The 18,880-nt window shown below is 47.7% G+C and overlaps 1 protein-coding gene across 2 annotated transcripts in view; it reads left to right on the top strand.

Annotated features, from left to right (window-relative positions):
- Positions 1 to 759: 759 nt before the first annotated feature.
- The window catches only part of PPP1R16B (protein phosphatase 1 regulatory subunit 16B), a 40,527-nt gene continuing 22,406 nt past the window's right edge, over positions 760 to 18,880 (top strand). Inside the window, exons 1-3 of one of the 2 annotated variants that reach the window (XM_008920040.3) lie at positions 760 to 886; positions 2,099 to 2,161; positions 2,250 to 2,501. In XM_008920040.3, coding sequence (XP_008918288.1) covers positions 2,255 to 2,501 — 247 coding nt within the window. In that variant the 5' untranslated portion in view covers positions 760 to 886; positions 2,099 to 2,161; positions 2,250 to 2,254. Of the gene's footprint in view, positions 887 to 2,098; positions 2,162 to 2,249; positions 2,502 to 4,339; positions 4,579 to 18,880 lie in introns of those variants that run through there. The other variant, XM_018073996.2, reaches the window with a different exon arrangement.

Here is an 18,880-nt window from a genome sequence, read left to right as displayed (position 1 = left end):
CCTCCTTCGAGGTATTGTAAACGGGGCTTCAGATCTGCAGCCTGTGTTACTGCAGTGGAGATCGCCAAGAAAGATACCTCCCCTGGAATGCCTTCGAGGGGCAGGAGCCGAGTTCACCAGAGGTGCTGAAGAGCGTTCCAACAAAGTGCCTGTGTCTGGGAAATGTGACTGCCCTAAAATAAAAGCTTTTCTGAATGTTCATTTATGCATTTTCTTTAGGGTTTCGGGGGACCCTGGTGAGTCCCGGCTCATGGGGACTGTGGGCAGGGGTGAGGGGGAGCTGTGCGTGGCTCTCGTGCTGTGGAGGAGCTGTGGTACCCTTCCCTTGCTTTCCAGAGACATACTGAAGTAATGAGTTGATATTTTCCATCTCAGGCAAGTGTTTGAATTTCTAGGTAGTATCTCTCTTATAAAAAAACTTTGTGAGGATTTGGGTTTGTCCCTGTGGAACTAGTTCTTATGGGATTAAACAGGGGTTTTTGTTCAGGTCTATCCTTAAACCCTCAAAATAAGGTTTGCAGGTGTTGCTGAAGCTGCCCTTGGCCATTTACTGGATAAAGAAACTGCCCAGGACCTGCCTGTGTGCTCTGGCTGGGTTTGTTTGTTTTCAGTTCTCAAACCAATTATCTGGGGGAGGAAATGGCCTGTGTCGCTGTCAGTCTGCCCAGATATTTATAGGTAAGGTCGAAGCCCTGTGGAAGGTCTGTAGCAGTGTTTAGTAGGCGTGGCTGTCTCAGCCTGGTGAAACTCACTGGCAGGTGGTGGATGTGCTGTGTGGCTTGGACACTTCCCTGCAGCCCCTCACAATAGTGCCTCCACGATGGGCTGCTTCTCCCTCTGAGAGGGATAAGCTGAGGCTTTTCCTGGCTGGGCTGGATGGAGTAAGGTTTGGTATCCTCACCATGTCTCTCACCTTGGTCTAGCTACCTCTCTTCTGCTATTTTTCCCATAGATTCTTTGCATCCGTTGCTTATGAGATGTTGCTTCCCCTCTTTTGCAGCAGGAGAGTTGAGCAGGGAATGGCTTCAGCTGTCCCCTTGGGGCTTTCTCAGGTGCTTGGGAATACTTAAGTTCTCCATAGTCTTCCCTTCCCATCAGCACTTTCTTTTTGTTTTTTCTTTTCCCCCTCCAAACTGGCTGAACAACAACACCTCTCTTGTATGTGGTTATTTGCTTCTTACCTGGATTTGGCATGCTCACCTTGCATCCATTGTGCTTTGCACGGATGTGTTAGAAAGGACTTGTTCAGTTTGCCTGTGATGTTGGATTTATTTCAAATGCACCTTTCCCTGTTGGACCGCTCTGTAAATCTGGAATGTGTTTCCTCCTCCTGTGCAGCAGGTGACTGGGCAGCTGCCCATGGGTCCCTGGGTGATGGCTTTGTGGGTAGCACTGCTCAGAGGTCTGTGTCATGGTCACACCAAGAGTCTGGAGCTGTGAATTAACTGCTCTTATCTCTGTGCTTGTGGAGCCTGAACAGCAAAACCAGAGTGATTTAGCGTGTGGTGAAGAGAAAACACAAAGGAAGAGAGAAATGAACACAACCCCCATGTTTTTAAGAGCTGAGGCAGTTTAAGTGTTAGCAATACCTCCCTGGGAGCCATGTCCTATCTCTGTGTCCTTAGGGCTGGGCTGGGAAGGGGCTGATGGATGAAGAAGTCCTGGCTGCATGGTGGGACACCTGCAATGAGGGGTGATGGCTGTGCTGGAAGGGATCAGCCGGAGGGAAGGAGGTGTGTCTCGGTACTCAAATTTCTCCTGAGTTGTCTGACAAATTATATCAAACGTGCTGGTTAAGACTATTCTGCTTGTAAGAGGGGGCTGGTTTGAACTATAGGCATGAACACCATGCACGCTAGAACTGCTGCTTTATCAAGAGGGTTTTGCTTGGATGCTTGGAGTGAGGGAAGGGGGGAATTAAAAAGGGGGAAATCACAAAGGTTGGTGAGAACAACCAAGCAATTAAAGCACAATTAACTGAGCTGCCTTTTTTGGGGTGGGAGGTGTTGCCTGTTGTGTTTTCCAACAGTCTGATGGTAGCTGCTTGCCTGCATGGAATGAGGAGACTTGATCCCTCATTTTTTCCTCCTCATTGCAGGTTTCCACCACATTCTCATTGGACACTGCAATGGGCCCTCCCCAGCTTGGCCTCAAGATGCCGGTATAGCAGCAGGTGGCTGTGATCCAGAGGACCTGTGGTGGGACACTGTTTCCCACTGGGACATCCTTCCCCATCCCTCTCTCTGCAGAAGCAATGGATGCCCATGTGGACCTCCTGACCGAGCTGCAGCTGCTGGACAAGGTGCCCACGCTGGAGAGGCTGCGGGCAGCCCAGAAGCGGAGGGCTCAGCAGCTGAAGAAGTGGGCACAGTATGAGAAGGAGATGCAGCACAAGAAGAGGAAGCACGAAAAGAAGAGAAATGCTGTGAACCGAAAGAAAGTGTCTTTTGAAGCCAGCGTTTCTCTGCTGGAGGCCTCTCTGAGGAACGACGTTGAAGAAGGTACGGCACTTGTATCTGGCAGTTTCTTTGTCTGGCTCTGTGTGAGGCCCTCTGTGGTGTGCAGAGGCATCTGTGCTGTCATCCATGCCCTGGACTGCCCTTGACATGGTGTGGTCTCTAAGGCGTTGCCATCTCTGATACAGCTGTGGGGTCCTCAAAGCACTGTGTGACGCACCAGCGTTACCTCGATGGGCATCATGAGTGGGCACACAAATGCTAGGATAGGGCAGGAGTTATGACTGAGATTTAGGGAAAGGAAGGCAGTTTTCATCTCTTTCCTTTTCATACTTCCTACTTACAGAAGGTGTGAAACCCTCCTTTGCCTTGTGGGTGTGCCTCTCAGTGGTTTTATAAAAGTCTGTTGCAGGGATTTACATGTCAGTGTAAATCTCCTCAGCTTCCCTGCTTGAGGGCATGGATTGAGAGCTACACGGATGTATGAATTTTTTCCCAAAATACTGTAAAGCATGACTTTGCTTAGTGCTTCCTATAGAACAGAACTGCATATTGTTCAGAAATTGGTTTAATTACACCATTTCAAAGTGGATCAAAGTGCCTTGCTTTTGCTAAAAAATCTGAAGGGAGGAGGAAAAAATATGTCTAAAAGTCAATAACCATTTGCCTCAACACAGCATGGGGAAAAACTTGTGAGCTCCGGGGAACCAGAGAGTACTTTTTTACGCGTGGGCTTTTGGAGATCCCAGGTGATTACTTTGATATATGAATCATCTTCTGTTTCCACGTGGGAAGTCAAGGGGGAGATGAAATATAAATGATTAAGAAGTTGAGAAGTCAATGTGAGGAAGGTTGGAGCTGGGAGTGCAGCTGGCACGTGTCACCTCCGAGCTGCCTCTGGGCAGGTGTGCCACTTCTGGTTTTCGTGGCTTTTCCATGCCTTTGTGTTTATTTTTTATCATTCTCACTCCTGAAGTGGGAGAGGGGATGGTAGTAGGTGCTGTGCGATGAAATCAGGGAAAAGAAAATGGAGTTGGGTAGTGAGTTGGCTCTTTGTCCCAAAGATGTCTTGGAGCTGTGATGTGATCTCCTCCTGATGGAGGTGGTGGGTTGATCCCTCTAGGATGGAGTCACTGGGTGCAAACCTCTGCCTTTCTCTTCAGGGAGCAGTCCTGTGTCCCTGAGGAGCTGAACGTGCTGATTTCACTGTTCTTTGCCTGCCTCTTGCCCAGATGTAATTGAAAGAGCTCCTGTGTGCCCACATGGATCTGCAGCACCTTCCCTTATCCCTGTTTCCTTCTGCCATTGATGGCACAACCACTGGACTCAGCCACTCTGGCTTCCCACTCATCCAGTGACCTCTCTGACTCTGGAGATGTGACAGGCTTAGAGAAGAGGACTTCTTTAGCACGTAAGAAATGCAGGTTCAGCCACAGGTGACCAGGCATGTTGCAGAATCGCTGTATCTCCCAGGTAACAAGTGATAGGGCAAGAGGAAATGGTCTCAAGCTGCTCCAGAGGATGTTTAGGTTGGATACTGAGAAAAATTTCTTCCCCAAAAGGGTTGTTAAGTATTGGAATAGGCTGCCCAGGGCAGTGGTGGAGTCACCATCCCTGGAGGGATTTAAAAGATCTGTAGGTTTGGCTCTCGATTAAGTGGTAGACTTGGCGGTGCTGGGGGATGGTTGGACTCTGATCCTAGAGGGCTTTTCCAACCTAAATGATTCCATGGTTCTATGATCTCAGCATGGTGGTGAAGCAGGACAGAAGTCAGGGGCTCCTGGGGAGCATCAGCGTGGGCAGGAGCTACGGAGGGGTGATGGCTTCTGTCAGCTTGTTCCTCACATCTTCTGCAACAGATCTGTCAAAACATCCCAGATTTTACAAACAAGTTGCTATTAAAAGCTCCTTTGGATCTCTGTGGGCAGAACCACCGGGGTAGGGAGCACGCTGCAAACGTGCTGGTGGCAGATGTGAGCGGACAGTGGCACTGGGGAGAAGGAGGTGTTGAGCAGTGACCCCAGATGGAGGGCAGCAGTTCCCCTGGGCTGCAGAGTGCTGCCCTGGACCTTCAGTGTGGAAAACTGAAATAGCTACAGGCAGTTCATGGGAGAACTCCAAGGTGAGAGCAGAGCGCTCCCAGTTGCCAGACTGGACCTGCTCCGGTCTCCCCCATGGGAATGCTGGGGGGAGAGGCATCACACACCATAACCTTTTAAAGTGGAAATATGTTCAAGTCCTCACCCAGCTCTGAGCTCAGTCTGAGCTGGTTGCGGGAGGATGGTACAAAGGGGAGAACACTCAGCCTTACAGAGCTTACAGGGAGCACAGTGCTCGATGCAGCCTCTGGGCTGTTCCAATGGCTGTGAAGGAGTTGCTTTATAATGCAATAAAGCAGTGCTTTATGAGCTACTGTACTGATTGCAAAGGAACTGTGAGAAGAAAGACGAGAAGTGTCTGAAGGCTGTAGGTAGCCCTTCGAGGCTATCCTGCAAGATCGTGATCTGAAATTGTGGGGAGGAGGCCAGTCCTGCCATTCCCAGGGCAGCACCTCATCCCTGAAAACAGCCCTGGCTGCTGCAGGGCTGTCGTGTCCAGGTCTTTCTACATCACTGAGCTCCTCTAAAAGCAGCCCCAGAGACTGGGGAGAGGAGCTGGTGTTCTGTAAATTGGAAAAACAGATCCCAAAGGTGGGTAAAGTGGCTGCTTGTACAGACATGTGGCATTTGCTGTCTGGAAGTCCCTTCTCACACCTGGGCTGTTTGCAGGGGGAGCTTCCGCTTGACTGACAGAAGCTGGAGGTGTTGGCATTAGCTGGGTGGTGAGCTGTGTTCCCTTCAGTGAGCCAGTGGAGAAATAAAGACCCCCAAGGACCAACTCACCTTCCAGCAGTGCTGGAGGTACCCTGGTTTCTCCTGCTCTTGGATGAGAGCTGCCTCCCACAGGCACCTGCTGCCCCCCGGCCATGGCTCTGGGAAGCATCGCTGCAGAGTCCTTCAGCTCCCACCTCCTGGCACTTCATCCTGCAAGCGAAACTTTACCAGAGCCAGAGTGTTGCATAAAGCAACACTTCTGAAGGGGTTTAACCATGCCGGCCTTTAGGGCTGGTGAGCCAGAAAGTGAAGGAAAACTCAGGTTTGCTGACCTTGGACTTGGCACCCAGCAAAAAATTCCCATTGGCAGAGCAGCGGGCGCGAGCTCGGGGCTCGCTGGGTCCTGTGCCAGCGTGGGGGGATTTCCCTGGGGAGGAACCAGCTTATTCACATAAACACATCCCCCATGTTTCCCTTCATGCTGACCCTTAAATACCCTGTACATGTGAGGCAGTGCTGAGCATGCTTCACCCACCCTTTGAGGAGCATCCGCAGGGAGTTCCGACTGTGCTCCCTTTGCACCTTTCTGGAATAAACTCAACCCTGTCGTTTCCAAAGGCACTTTTAAAAGAGGCCCTAATTAGTGTCTATAAATTGCTTTCTTTAACCTTTCCAAGTTGATGTGATCTGTTCCCTTGTTACTTCAAACCTTTTATGAGGTGCCTTAATTTTCCACCCACGTTATTAATCTCCTGAAGCTTTTTACATGGGGTTCCTGTGTCCAAGTCTGAGCAAGTACATTTGTCTGTCTGAGAAGGTTTTTCTCCTGGGCTTTGTGCCCTTTGAAGGGCTCTGAAAAAAAAAATCTCTTTTATAACCAGAAGTCTGAGTATATATCTGGGTATTTGGGAATGACCTGAGTCAGAAATTTAAAGTTTCTTTTCAATAACAAAGGCATTTCTTGAGTTTTAAATTCTCTGGGTGTGGAAATGAGAGCTCTCCTCTTTGGGAAGCTGTGTGTGGGAGCCCTTGGCAATGATGGATTTTGTTAATTTTGTAAATAGGTGTTGGTATGTCTTCCTAAAGTAAATTCATGTATTTGGCCATATTTTAACTTGGTTTTTTCATGCAATTTGGATGTGATGCCAGCACAGGGTGGTTTGCATACGGCAGCTAACTGGAGGCATCTGGGACCATGAGCAGTATTGAATCTGCAACTTTCTGTTGTCATAACAAGTAAATAATCTTTTTTTATTGTCCCCTACTCCCTGAAATTTCAATCGAATGGGAAAATTATATCCATAAGAGCTTGAAATGCCAACTTTTCTGTTTGGATATTACTGCTGAAAGTCCATCCCAGGTTTTCATGGGATGAGGCTCTCTCCCTCCCCAAATCTGGAGTCAACTTCAACATTTTGTTTCAGACTCTTTCTTTAAATGAAGAAGTTTGATCAGAAATACTTTTTTTTTAAAATAAGGTGAGATATTGGCTTAACTTCAGAATGTGTTTCATAAAAGATGACACCAGCTGTTGCAGAAGAGCTTTGGTTTCAGTGGGTCAAGCCTCTTCTTGACCCCTTTCAGATGAATTGGGATGTCTGTTCTTGGGACGCTGGTGCTTCCGTTCACTGAGTTGTTTCAAGATGTGTGAGTTGAGAAACAGACTCTTTTCATACCCACAGACCAGAAATTCTGCATCTCTGGAACTTCTCTATTTGCAGCACAAGCAGGCTCCCTCCTGAACCCCCACAGTGAGCAGTTGCTTTTCTTGACTAAAGCAAGAACCAAACATTCACATGAATGCCCTCTGACCATCCTTGCTGAGAAGCAGTGATGTAGGGATCCTGGCTGGAATTTTTTTCATTTTTTTTTTGATCAACATTTAAACAGCCTGTTCTCCCCAAGCACCTTGCAGGCCCAGCTGCCCACCTTCTCCTCAGTGGGCATATCTTTCTGCTTGCCCCTTGCTTCTGTAGTTCTTGGCTTCTGTGATAGAAATGGGTCATTTTCACATCTTTTTGCTTTCTGGCTTTTACACATGTGCCAATTGCAACCATTTCTGATACCACTGAAAATATTTCTGGTGTATCTTGTAATAAGATTACAAGATTACAAGATAATGAATAAACATTGGATTCAAACTGCTTGTCCCACCAGTAAGGACAGTCTGTTTGGATTCAAGTTGTTTTTAATCAAACCGGGATTGGCCAGTGACGGTTGTCAAGATTTTGTTTCTTACTAGAAGTGGCTTAAGGCACTTAATCGGCTTCTAAAATTTGGCTACAGTGTGTTTTGGAGGAGAAACTCAGTGTCTCCTTGGTTGCATGTACACCTAAATGCGAACTGGACATGTCTTTGGTTTATTAGTATTGTCGATGGTGTTGATGCAGCCGTGTGTGAGGACTATTCTGGCTCGAAAGGGGATCTGGGCAATGGGAAGGAAAGGCTGAAACTTCTCAGCTTGTGCATGCAAGGTGCACTAGGTAGGATATGTAAGGTCACCATCTGCTTTGCAAACCCTGCCCCGCCAACTCACGGCAGGGAGGGCTCAGGATGCGCCGCCTGCGCTGGGAACTGTCAGGACTTTTGTCAGCCCAAGGCGGATTATCAATGGGACCTTAATTCAACCAGGTGCCTGGAGATGTTAATGCGTACAACGAAGTGCTAAATCATTGGCATTTAACCTTTCCCTTCCCTGTCCTGGCTGATCTGCTTGCTGTGACCTGGAGGCAGCTGTGGATGGCAGCTTGTTTTCTGGTGTCTAGAGGCTGCCAAATGTTGAAGCCAGAACTTCTCAGTCCGAGCCTGACAATATTTGCCTATATATGGGTGGCTTTTTCTAGCCAGTAACTTCCCGGCTTGGTTGTCTTTGTGATTTCCCTGGGAGGACTTCTGCCTGCCATCCGCATGAGGGGGACCAAGGCATGGAAGCACAGCCGTGGCCATGGATGTGGGTTGGATCAAGCCTTGAAAGCAGCACGCCTGGCTGCCTGCTCAGGGGGATAATGGCCTGGAAGGGCTGAGGCTACAGCCCAGCCAGCTTCTTGCTCTGGAGGCTGTGACATGGGGTTTCTTGCAGGCAATTTCTTTCTTGCCTGCCTGGCTGCCTTCCAGGTGTGTGCTGTTTCCTATGCTCCAGTTAACTGCATGTTTTGTCCCACTCCAATAGCGAAAAATTGGAGAGCATAAAGAACAGCTCAGTTGGGGACCTCTGGTGTCTTTTGCGTAATAAGCAGCAGAAATCTGGAGTAAAAGATGGTCTGTCTTCTCTCCTTGGCCATGAGCTCTGATAGCCAAGGCCCTGTCCCACTGCAGGGCTGTGTTGTGATACCTAATCCGGTTCTGCCAAAGGGACGTAAGACATGAGCCTGATGGCTCCCCAGAGCTCGCTGGTACCTGGCATTTTGCAGCATCATTCTGTTTTCAGGTGTATTTTGAAAAATAAAAAAGTCTAAACAGCTCACAACCAAAGCACCATTTTCCAGACAAGTATCTAATTCTTCTTTTCAAATGAATGTCAGTGGGGAAATGAGTATTTTTGGGGGTGAAACCTTCTTGCAGGGAGAAACCTCATGTTGCTGCTTTACCCTGACTCAGTTGAAAATGTGTTTCTGGATAGGAGGAACTTGGCTGTAAGCTGTGGTTGCAGGCTCTGCTTTCTGCCCCTTTTCCTGTTCAAGGAGAATTTGAAAAGTGGATTAAATCTACTTTTTTCCCAGATTTAGATTCCTGCCTTTCTGGAGTTGGGCCAGCTCAGCTCAGTTGGTGTAGATTTCTTCCTCCTAGAATCATGGAAAATAGAGGTTGAGAGGGCCTCGGGAGGTCATGTAATCCACCTCTCGCCCCAAGGCAGGATCAACTGTATCTAAAATGCTTGCTAATGAGGGAGGAGTTAGGTATCTTAGTGTATTTATAGGCACCTTCACAGCACCAGAACACATCTACATGTGCAGGTGGTCCTGCTGCTCATTCAGTTCTGCATATTTTTCGTACTAGCTTATATTTATCCTCCTTTCTTTTGCCTTGCTTCTCATCCTTACGTTTATTGACTGGGAGTTTTCCTACTTCTGTGAAGAATGCTCTAATTCTTTCTTTAATAGCAGTTGCTATGGCAGCTGGTTCAGGCAGTGCCTTATAGCTTCTTCTACGTACACTTTCACTGCTTGTTTTTTCCTCTGGAGCCTGGCCAGGTCTTTGGGAAATCTTATCATTCTCTGTAAGTGTCTTGAGAAAAAAATTAAAGAAAAAAATCATATTCTGGTATAACCATTTAAAAACATCCCTATAGCCTTGCTCACCCTCTATCCCATCACTAAAGGATGCTAAATAGGCCAGGAAGCAAACTGTTTAATTCTGTCTGCCGGTGCATTTGTAATCAAGAGCCAAGATGCAATCAAGCACCCTGCACTCCTTTTAATTTGGGGAACAAGTGCCCATGTGCAGCTCCAAGCAAGCAGATGCAGTTTCCACTGAGATCCCTGCAATTTGCAACTGTTTATTGCTGGATTTGGCCTCTGGATTCCCCAGATAGAGTGAGGTAGACTGGCTGTAAATGCCACTCATGTAGGAAGATGGCTTTAGTTATTCTGGGGTGTTCCTCCTGCTCTGAATACATTTAGTAGCAGTTTGCAGCATCTGTCAGTTTGGCCAAGGTTTTCAAGCCAGGTTGTAATTCCCTTTTTCCTGATGGTCTTGTCTGCTGTTCTAGGCTTTGCTTTCAAAGGGCACGAGGAGTGGTCCCTGCCTTGAGTGGAAGAGCACCAAGCTGTGAATTGTAAAGGAAAGCTTCCAAAGTCTCATTTATCTTGGTCTGTCTTTACCTGGGCTGACAAGAGAAATTAAATTAGTTAAAAAAACCCCACTACTCTCCCGTGTAAAAAGACGCTAAACAACCCAACCACCAAACAAAATAACACCCACTCTTTTTTCTCCCAAGGGCTACTGCTATCAAGTTCACCTCTAAAAAGGGGAGACTAGAGCAGGAATTAACCTGAAAGTCGCTCGCAAAACATTCTCCTTGATTGCACCAGCCCTGTTTTAGCCTGGTTGGCCGCTGATGGTTTCCATTGTAGAGAAGTGTTACAGCTTCTATTTTGTCCATTGTTATAGCTACATCTGTCTGGAAACATTCACATTTTGGGTGAGTGGGGGAGATTCTGGCACCTTCAAAGTATTTCCACTCTGGTCTGATTTAGAGCAGGAAAGGTTGGAGATGAGGTGCTGGTACTTCCACAGTTCTGGTTGAAATGATAAGGCCTGAACACAGTGAGACGTGGTGGCTCACTGTGAATTATCCTGTCTGAAGGATTCTCTGTGTCAACACCATCTGTTTCAATACCAGCAAACTTTTACCAGCCTGGTGTTATTGAACGGCAAGCATGAAGCACGGAAAGGGAGCAGCTCTGCTGCACTGAGGTTTTTGTTGCTGCAGGACATTCGTGGTCTGCCCAATGGCTTGGGACAAGGAATTCACCTGGAAATCCATACCAGTTCTTGGTCTTTTGGGGTTTGAAAGGTGCAGTGACCCTGCAGTAAAGGACAATCATTTCACTCACATTAAGGACATGGAGAGAACTTTCTGCATCTGTCTGCAGGCATTGGGTTGAGATTATGCATTGCCAGAGAAGACAAGTGAGATCCAAACTGGGGTCCTGTGATTAACCTTCTGGAGAGCCCATCAGCTCCACAGAGACTAGGACCCAGCCTAGATACCTGGGGCTGGACAGCGTGCAGTGCTTCCATGGAGAGCAAGTTTCAACCTACTTCGAGTTCAGACTCTTCCTGTGACTCTAGAACTTTTCAGACCTGGTTTATTTTATTATTTCAGATCCTATCAGTTTGTCTTTAATTAGCAAGGCTAGAGCAGGGCTCCATGGGAACTTAAATGGGCCTCTTCTTTTAATTAAAATTTTGGTTTAATAGCCTGAAATAGCAGGCATTAGAAAGAGCCAGAGCTCCAGTGAAGGAGGACAGGACGGTCCCCGTGGATCTGCAGTGACATCCTCCTGGCAGTCAGGGAGTTATAGGGTTTTCTTTCCTCCTAAAGCTGATGCTGTCACAACAGTGATGCAAGTCCTGGACTTGATCTGAAGCTCCAGTCTAGGCTGTAACCAACCTATTTCCAACCTGCTGCTGGATGCTGTGCCAAAAGCACAGCATGCCTGGGTTGGTAGGTGACAGTGGGTCATGGAGAGGTGCTGGAAGTCCATTTTGCTTTTACTAGAAGGGCCAGTGAGTTTAAGATTTCATCTTAAAGGGCATCTAAGCAGGATTCTCTGTGTGGTTTCATAGTAAATTTATTTCTCATAACTTCAATCATGCAGTTGTGAAGTAGCTATGAAAAAGCTGTTGCTCTGTCCCCTGACCCAAATTATTCTCATTTGTGGCAATTTTCCATCACTCTTCAGAGACAGAAAAGCTGTCATCTGAATGCTAGTCAGCACTGAATGAGTGGCATGGATTCAAGATTTGAGTCATCATTGCATTGTATCACGCAGTGCTCTAAGATTTACCATGTGTTTAGTAGTGGGAATGTTTGCAGCATTGATCTGTCAGTTATCCTATGGGGAAAAAGTGAGCAGGAAATATTTCTTGCTTTACTTACACCCAAAGCCTTGTCTTTTAGCTCAAGGGCAATATTTGTTGACTGATTTTTCTCTCGTGAAATGGGATTGACAGCTTGGATTGCAGATAGAGGTGTGCCCAGAGCAGGGCAAGGGTGATGAGCCAGAGGTCTGGCCTTCTGGCTTTGCTTGATCCTTGTGTCATTCCTGTGGGTTTCACAGCTTTCAGGAGTACGTTGCTCACTAAGCCTTCCTGGACCAAGATCTGATAGGAGCACATTTAGCTACTACTGACTGGGGGTTTCTTGTGGATCCCTGAGCATTTTGGCACAGACCTCTAAAGATATTTGGGTATTTTAACTTCTGCTGCACTCAGTTTGGTTTGGTCACGTAATGCATTTGTGCTCCAGAAGAATATAGAATCCATGTGAAAAGCACTCAGCTCCTTCTGCGGGATGCTGGTGTACAGACCACCCAGTTAAGCCCCTCCTGCCCTGTGGGATTACAATATACAGACACAGCATTTTTTCCCCTCGGGGTTCGTCCTGATCAGCACCAGGAGTTCCCAGCAGCTGTGGAAATCTCTCACCTCTGCCATGGGGAGGAGTGGTTCCCTGGCACAACCAGTACCCAGTGTGGTGGGATCCCCACCCTTCTCCTTCCGTTCCTACAGGAAGGGCCTGTGGGTTTTCCAACCATGGAACAGGAAAGAAGTAGGGATCCTGTTTACCTACCCACTGAGCTGGCTCACTTCTATTTAAAATTGCTCCTTGTCCCATTCTGCTTGTGGCTGTGGCCCCTCGTTTGCCAGCTGTCCTGTCTCTGCTGTGCCCTCTGGAAAGAGCTCCTCCAGGGAGCATCATGTGTGGAGGTCTTGAGATGCCACAGCTGGAGAAGGCTTCAAAACCCAGTGAGCTGAGTTGCAGGGTTAAGACCCCAGCACTGATTGCTGTGTCACTCAGAGATGAAAGTAACAGCTTGGTCACCCACAGACCATGGCATCTTGGGGACTGGGGGCAAGACAAGGACATTTACTGGGGGCAGAGTTGGTCTTGCAGTTTTGCCCTGTCCCCAAGCAGCTTCTGTGTTAGATCCTAATAACATCCAGTGCAATATCAGCTCCTTGGGAGGTGTCAGATGGCATCTGACCCACGCATGAACGTGGAGGTTTGGTGAGACTCACGCAAAGCCTTGACTATGTTTGTTATCTCTCACTAAAATATGAGAGAACATCGGGCAGGGCCTGATTTGTTGTGGACATCTCTTTGCTCTTGTTGGGAAGTCTGAATTCTCCACAGCTGGGGTAGAAGCCTGCAGCGTGGGAGGCCACCTTCCCACAGAGGACAGGGGGTGACTGAAAAGCAGGAGAACCGGGAATGTTTCCTTGGAGCACTCTGTGCTTCTTCCTGCTCCCAGTGCTGTGGGAGGGTCTTGCTTCTGCACAGGAGCGGTTTGATTCATGGTTACAGCTCTGAGGGCTGTTAGGAAAGGCAAGCAGGGTGATAGAGCTTTGACTGGAGAGGGTTTACTGGGGGTGAAGAGGAGGCTGGAGATCTCTGTCAGAGCAGGATATACACGCTGCAGGAGCAGGACCAGCGGTGCAGCTGTTCCTGACTCTGGGACAACCTCCTGAACAACAAAAACCTCATCAGATATGGCACAATTTGTGGTGTACAGAGTGACTGTGTAAAATACTGACTTGTGGGCACGGATGTTTAACCTGAGCAGAAGAGTCACGGGCTGGGGGTGGTAATTGGAAGGAAACATTGTACCTGTGTTTGTGCATCCCCTGGGACAGGTACAGGTCTGGAAAGCAGTGGGGCTGGCAGGAGTGTGTGGGGACACAGCCAGGATGGCCTTCTCTGAGACTGCTCGTGGGTGGGAGCTTTTTGCAGTGTCATTACCCCTGGGGAGCGAGTTGTTCCCATGGGATTTGGGGAGAGCAGGAGTGTGAGTGGCTCTGTGGAGCTTTTTACTCTGCCAGTCTGGCTGTGTGTTGCTGTGAAGACACTTGCAGCACCTGGCCCTGGTGTTAATGGGAAGGCTGGTGGCTGTGCTGGGCAGGCAGAGAGTTCTTAGGTAGTGACTAATGAGTGTCCTTCAGAGCAGGAGCATGGACACTCATCAAGTCACTAAGTGGCTGCATTTAACTAAAATTAATGCCCCTTGTAAGCAGTGGTGGCAGCTGTGCAGAGCAGTGGGCTAATCTCACGCAGGAAAAGGTTTGCTGGAAGAGGTGATGGTGCCCTGGCTGGTGCAGGGACCAGGATCCATACTGGGCTTTCCTAGGGAAGGCAGGCACAGTGCCCCTGGGGTGTGCATGAGTCATGTTCCTGCAGTACCCAGCTCTGCGAGCATCCCGAGGGAAGCACCAACACCCCGAATGCTGGGTCGTGTCTGGGATCATGGCACTGCATCCTCAGCGTGGGATGTTTGGGGATCTCTGCATGGACACAGCCAGTGTCCTGTCTGCCATGCACCACCAAATCTGGTGCTGTCTGGAATGGACTGAGCCAAAAGCCTGGGTCTGGCAATGGATAATCAGGGCGAGCAGCCTGAAGCAGGGAGAGTGGCACTGCCAACAGACAATGAGCATCACTTACTCTAATTAACTCTGAGGGGGCTTTTTTAATGGCCTATTTTTTTTTTTTTTGGACTTAACTGGGAAAGTACACTGAGGGAGGAAGCTGTCCTTGTTTAAAAGTGTCTACCCTTAGCCCACAAAGCTGGGCCAGATCTGCTGGTACATGCTGGTGCTTTGCGTAGCCCTGGTAAGGAAAACAAGCATAAGTATCACTTTATAGCTGTTTTGCTTTGCTTGATGAATCTGGATCAGTGTCTCTCTCCCTCCTAATCGGGTTAGTTTTCTTTTGATCTACCTTTGTTAAGGAAATCTAAACTGATTTAGCTATTCCCATCCGTTTTCCCTTTGCCTGATTTGGTCTTTCCACAAGGCTGTCTCGGCTCTACCCTAATTACTGTTGAGTTGTCTGATGCTGTAGCAGGTGACAGTGCTGTACAGCTTTGTAAATCTTAACCAGTCTTCACTGGGAATTTTTTTGGCAGATGTTTTGTTTCATTTTTGGACAGATTAGTTTTAGATTGGCAAATGCATTAGACTTAAGGAGAAGACAATTGTTACTAGCTGTCAAAAAGAAAACACTAATTATCAATCATGTTTTATTGAGCCTCTGTTGAACTGATTTGCTGTAGAAAACATAACTTTTTAGCTTCAGGACATCTGATTTTTGAGAGTTCTTCTTTCTTGATAATGGTGATGTATGTTACAGCATAGAAGAGAGGAAAAAATTAGCTCAGGATTAAAATCCATGACACCCTGGAATTTTAATCACCTGTTTTTAGGAACATAAAACCGTATTCTGTGCTGGTGTGCCATAAAATCATTGCAGATGTGTGTTCCTTGTCACTTCTGCATGTAAACCCTGTCCCTGCACGTGATTTACAGCATTCCCAGCCACAGCAGGGTTTAGTGAATGTTGTGCCTTGGTTGTTTGCTCTCAATAGGTCCTAGTTTTCAAAACGAGCCTCCAGTTACTGTGAGATAAGATAAGGGTAGTTGGGGGAAATTTCAGTGTTCCTGCCTTGTTCTGTGACTTGGCTGTGGTGCTGCACTTCCCGGGACTCGGAGCAGCAGCAAGGCACCGGCTTCGTCTGAAATCAGTTTTGCAAAGTTGCTGGTACAATCATTAAGTAAAACAGGTTTTTAGTGAGTTATTCTCCTCTGCAGTTGCGTGTGCTATCTAAAATATCTCTCACTGTGCTCCTGTTGTTTGTAACACGCTCAAACTGACTGATGGGAGAGGCAGGTGGAGGTGAAGGGGCATCTTCCAAAACAGCTCAGGTAGCCCTTCCCCATAGCAGACTGGTTTTGTTTTCCTCTTGGGATAAGTCCAACAGGGCAATTTTTATCCATCTGTTTTTCTTGTGAAAGGGGAGTGTTATCTGTGAGGGGAGATATGGTACCCTGTGTGGTATAGACATGTGGGAGCTGTCCCAGGAATGTGGCCAAGTAGGATCTGTCAGTGGGTCAGCATAGCCCGGCCCCTGTCCTTCACTGCTAGTTTAGTCCTGGGAATGTGGTTCATCAACAGCAAACTCCTTATTTCCAGTGGGAATATCAGAAAGGAAGGGATTTCCAGTCAAGAGGGGGAAAGCCTTGTCATTCAAATCTAGTCCGCTCTCTGAAGAAACTCTTTGATTTAAATACTCTGGGTGGAGGAAGGAGGGGCCAGATGGTTGCAAAGCATCTCAAGAACTGCTGACAATGTAAGGACCTTCTTATAAGAGCTCCTGTTCCTTCCCCCATCCCCTGAAGAGCCTCCTTCTAATGCTCTTGGAATGTCACTGCAGAACAGAAACTCAAGGGAGGGTTTGCTCATCTTGCCAAGCTGCTCTGGGGCCCAGGTTTGTCTGAATTCCCATTTGACTGGGGCTCTCCTGACTGGTACTTGGGTGGGGGAGAAGATGACTTTACCTTTTGTTTTGTCCCCTTCCCAGGGTGACTCTGCAGTTCACGGTTGCTGTGGTTTGCCTGCGGTGGCACAGCGTTGCCTGAGTGTGCTGAGCATTCATCTCTGCTTTATGGGTGCTTTATTTGCTAGAAATCTGCGGTGCATATGTTCTCCCTTTTAACGTGTTTGATGCTGTTGTGCATCACAGGCACAAAACACCTCAAACCAATCTGGTTTATTGGGTCTGTGTAGAGAAACAGCTCTCCTGAGGAACTGGGCTTCCACTGGGGAGCAAGGCTTCAGCAGCAAAGAGGTTAATGCAATCTGTCCCAAAAACTATCTGTACTTCATGCCAAGCCTGGTTGTCACCTTACTCCTTTTAGCCCCTACAACTGTTCTGTCCCCAGAGGACATACAATGCCTGTTTGTTCTGTGAAGGATGTGTGTTTGTTGGGAAAGGACCCCTTGCTCCTGGTGCCCTGTTCAGAGGAAGAGGCAGCACCAGCTATTCCTTTGTGTGTTCTTCACCCAAAAGTGGATGGTGATGTATGGAGAGCTTGGCCACCGAAATGTGTCCATCCCCTAGTAGAGGTTGCACAGATGGTGCAATTTATGCAACCAGGGCCCATTTCAGCTCACTTTTTGCTAGTGATCCCCTTCTTCCCAGGTGTGCCAGCTGGAGGAAAGGTAACAGTCCTGTCAGGATGTGGAGCTAAGCCAGGGGTCACAGTTGCAGGAGGCAGCAGCCGCCAGGGCAGAAGACACGTGCAGCCTTCTCATGCTCACTTTTCAAAGAGGAATAGCTAGAATTTGGTTCAGGGTTTGTAGGTCAGGTTTCCATTATACAACTGTACTGGTTGCAGCTGCTCCTGTGAGATCCAGACCCTGTTGGATGCTCCTGGTCGGGTGGGCTCCTTTCCACAGGAATTGTTCTTTATGACAAGATTTACAGGAAGAAAGACAATTTCTCTGTTGTAGCACTAATTGGGTGGTAATGGAGGGTTGGAGTGGGATTTGCCTCAGTCTGTGAAATGTGGGAAACACCTTGGAGCATCTGTTAGAAACAGCTGCAGGGAAAGAAATAATTTTTAAAAATTTTTTCCAGGCAAAGGCAGGACTGAGAAGAACTGAGGAGGGATCTTGTACTTGATCACAGATCTAGCAATGAGGATCAAATCTCCTGGACCTCCCAAAATGGGTACAAGTGCACTTGGCACAAGTCACACTGAACATGTGGGTCTCTGCCCATGCTTTCAGGATGGGGCTGGTTGTGTGAGGAAGGTTATATCCCTGCCTTAGTGAGTGAGAATGCAGCCCTCCCACCTAATTTCCCAGGTGATAAAATGGTCTGTGGTGTCTCCAGGAACAAAAGCACTTGGGTGCCTGTCCTTGTGAGGGTCTGTGAGGGCCCTGTCACCCTGGGTAGCTAGCCTGGCTCATGTTCTTGAAGAATTTGCTCTCAAAAGGTATTTAGGAAGCTACAAGCCTCTTCTGTGGGATGTCGATCAGCAGAAAAATGCATGTTCTTGCCCCAGAAGCTGCCACAGTTGCTCGGTTATACTCAGTGCTAGAGATACTGAATTTTAAGTTTAGGAGCAGGGGAGTGCTGGGTCCAGCCCAAGTGGTCAGGGCTGCACATCTGCCCATTCCTGTGCAGGAGCCTCCAGCTGACTCCTCGTCCCCTGCACTGTCACTGGGATCCACCTTTACCACCTGTAATTAGTGCTGTCAGCAGAGCAGTGTAAGCAACCACTTCAGCATTAATTACTTTAATGAACTTGCTAAGGTGGGTTGAGCTACTAAAGCATTTTGTTGTTTCTGTAAATGTTAAAGTCAAAATATTAGACTGTGCGATGGATGGGAGATGACGCAAAGCTGGAGCCTGGCTTTCCTCTTGTCTTGATGTTCAAAGTCAGGTTATTTTAGCTAATTTAATCATGCAGTCTGTTCTCCTCAATTGCACAGAAGCAGCCATGGCCAGCAGCATGGGTAGGAGAGAGTAAGGAGGCTCTCTCCTTTTACTCCGAGGTGTAAGGGATGCAGTGAGTACAGGGTAATCTGCCAGTCAAGCCCAAAAGATGGATGTCACTGTTCTTGCATTCTGACAGCTCAAAGGTGGTCCATGATGCTTAGGCTCTTGTAATGTTAAATATGTAATGAAAAACTCCCCAGTGAGAGGGATCTGCTGGTGAGGGAGCTCTCATAAGCAACCAGGATGGGATGCAATGGTTCATTAACGACGCTGGGTTTAGTACAGAAATAAGCAGAGTTTTCACCACTGTGGAGAGGAGAATGGTCCTGTTCTTGCTAGTGGCAAAACTTAATGGGGAATTTTAATGACTGTTAATTATTTTGCAAACTGCCATTTTATTAGGAATTGTGATATACTTTGGCAAACTGAAGCTGTTCTCCACTGGTGCAGAAAGGAAAACCAGAACTCCTCTGAGCTGCCTCTTGCTGCAGAGGGTGGGGGAGGCATTTAACTTGCAATACTAATGTGGAGAGTTAGACAAGGCAAATCACTTTCTGGAGGAGACTTCCAGCTCTTTTCCTCTTTATGTTAAGTAAAAGACTCC

This window comes from Manacus vitellinus, unplaced genomic scaffold (assembly GCF_001715985.3).
Source record: "Manacus vitellinus isolate BGI_N305 unplaced genomic scaffold, ASM171598v3 scaffold_26_pilon, whole genome shotgun sequence".
NCBI lineage: Eukaryota > Metazoa > Chordata > Aves > Passeriformes > Pipridae > Manacus > Manacus vitellinus.
The sequence above is the reverse complement of the archived record's forward strand: the minus strand, read 5'-3'. Positions and strand labels throughout refer to the sequence as shown.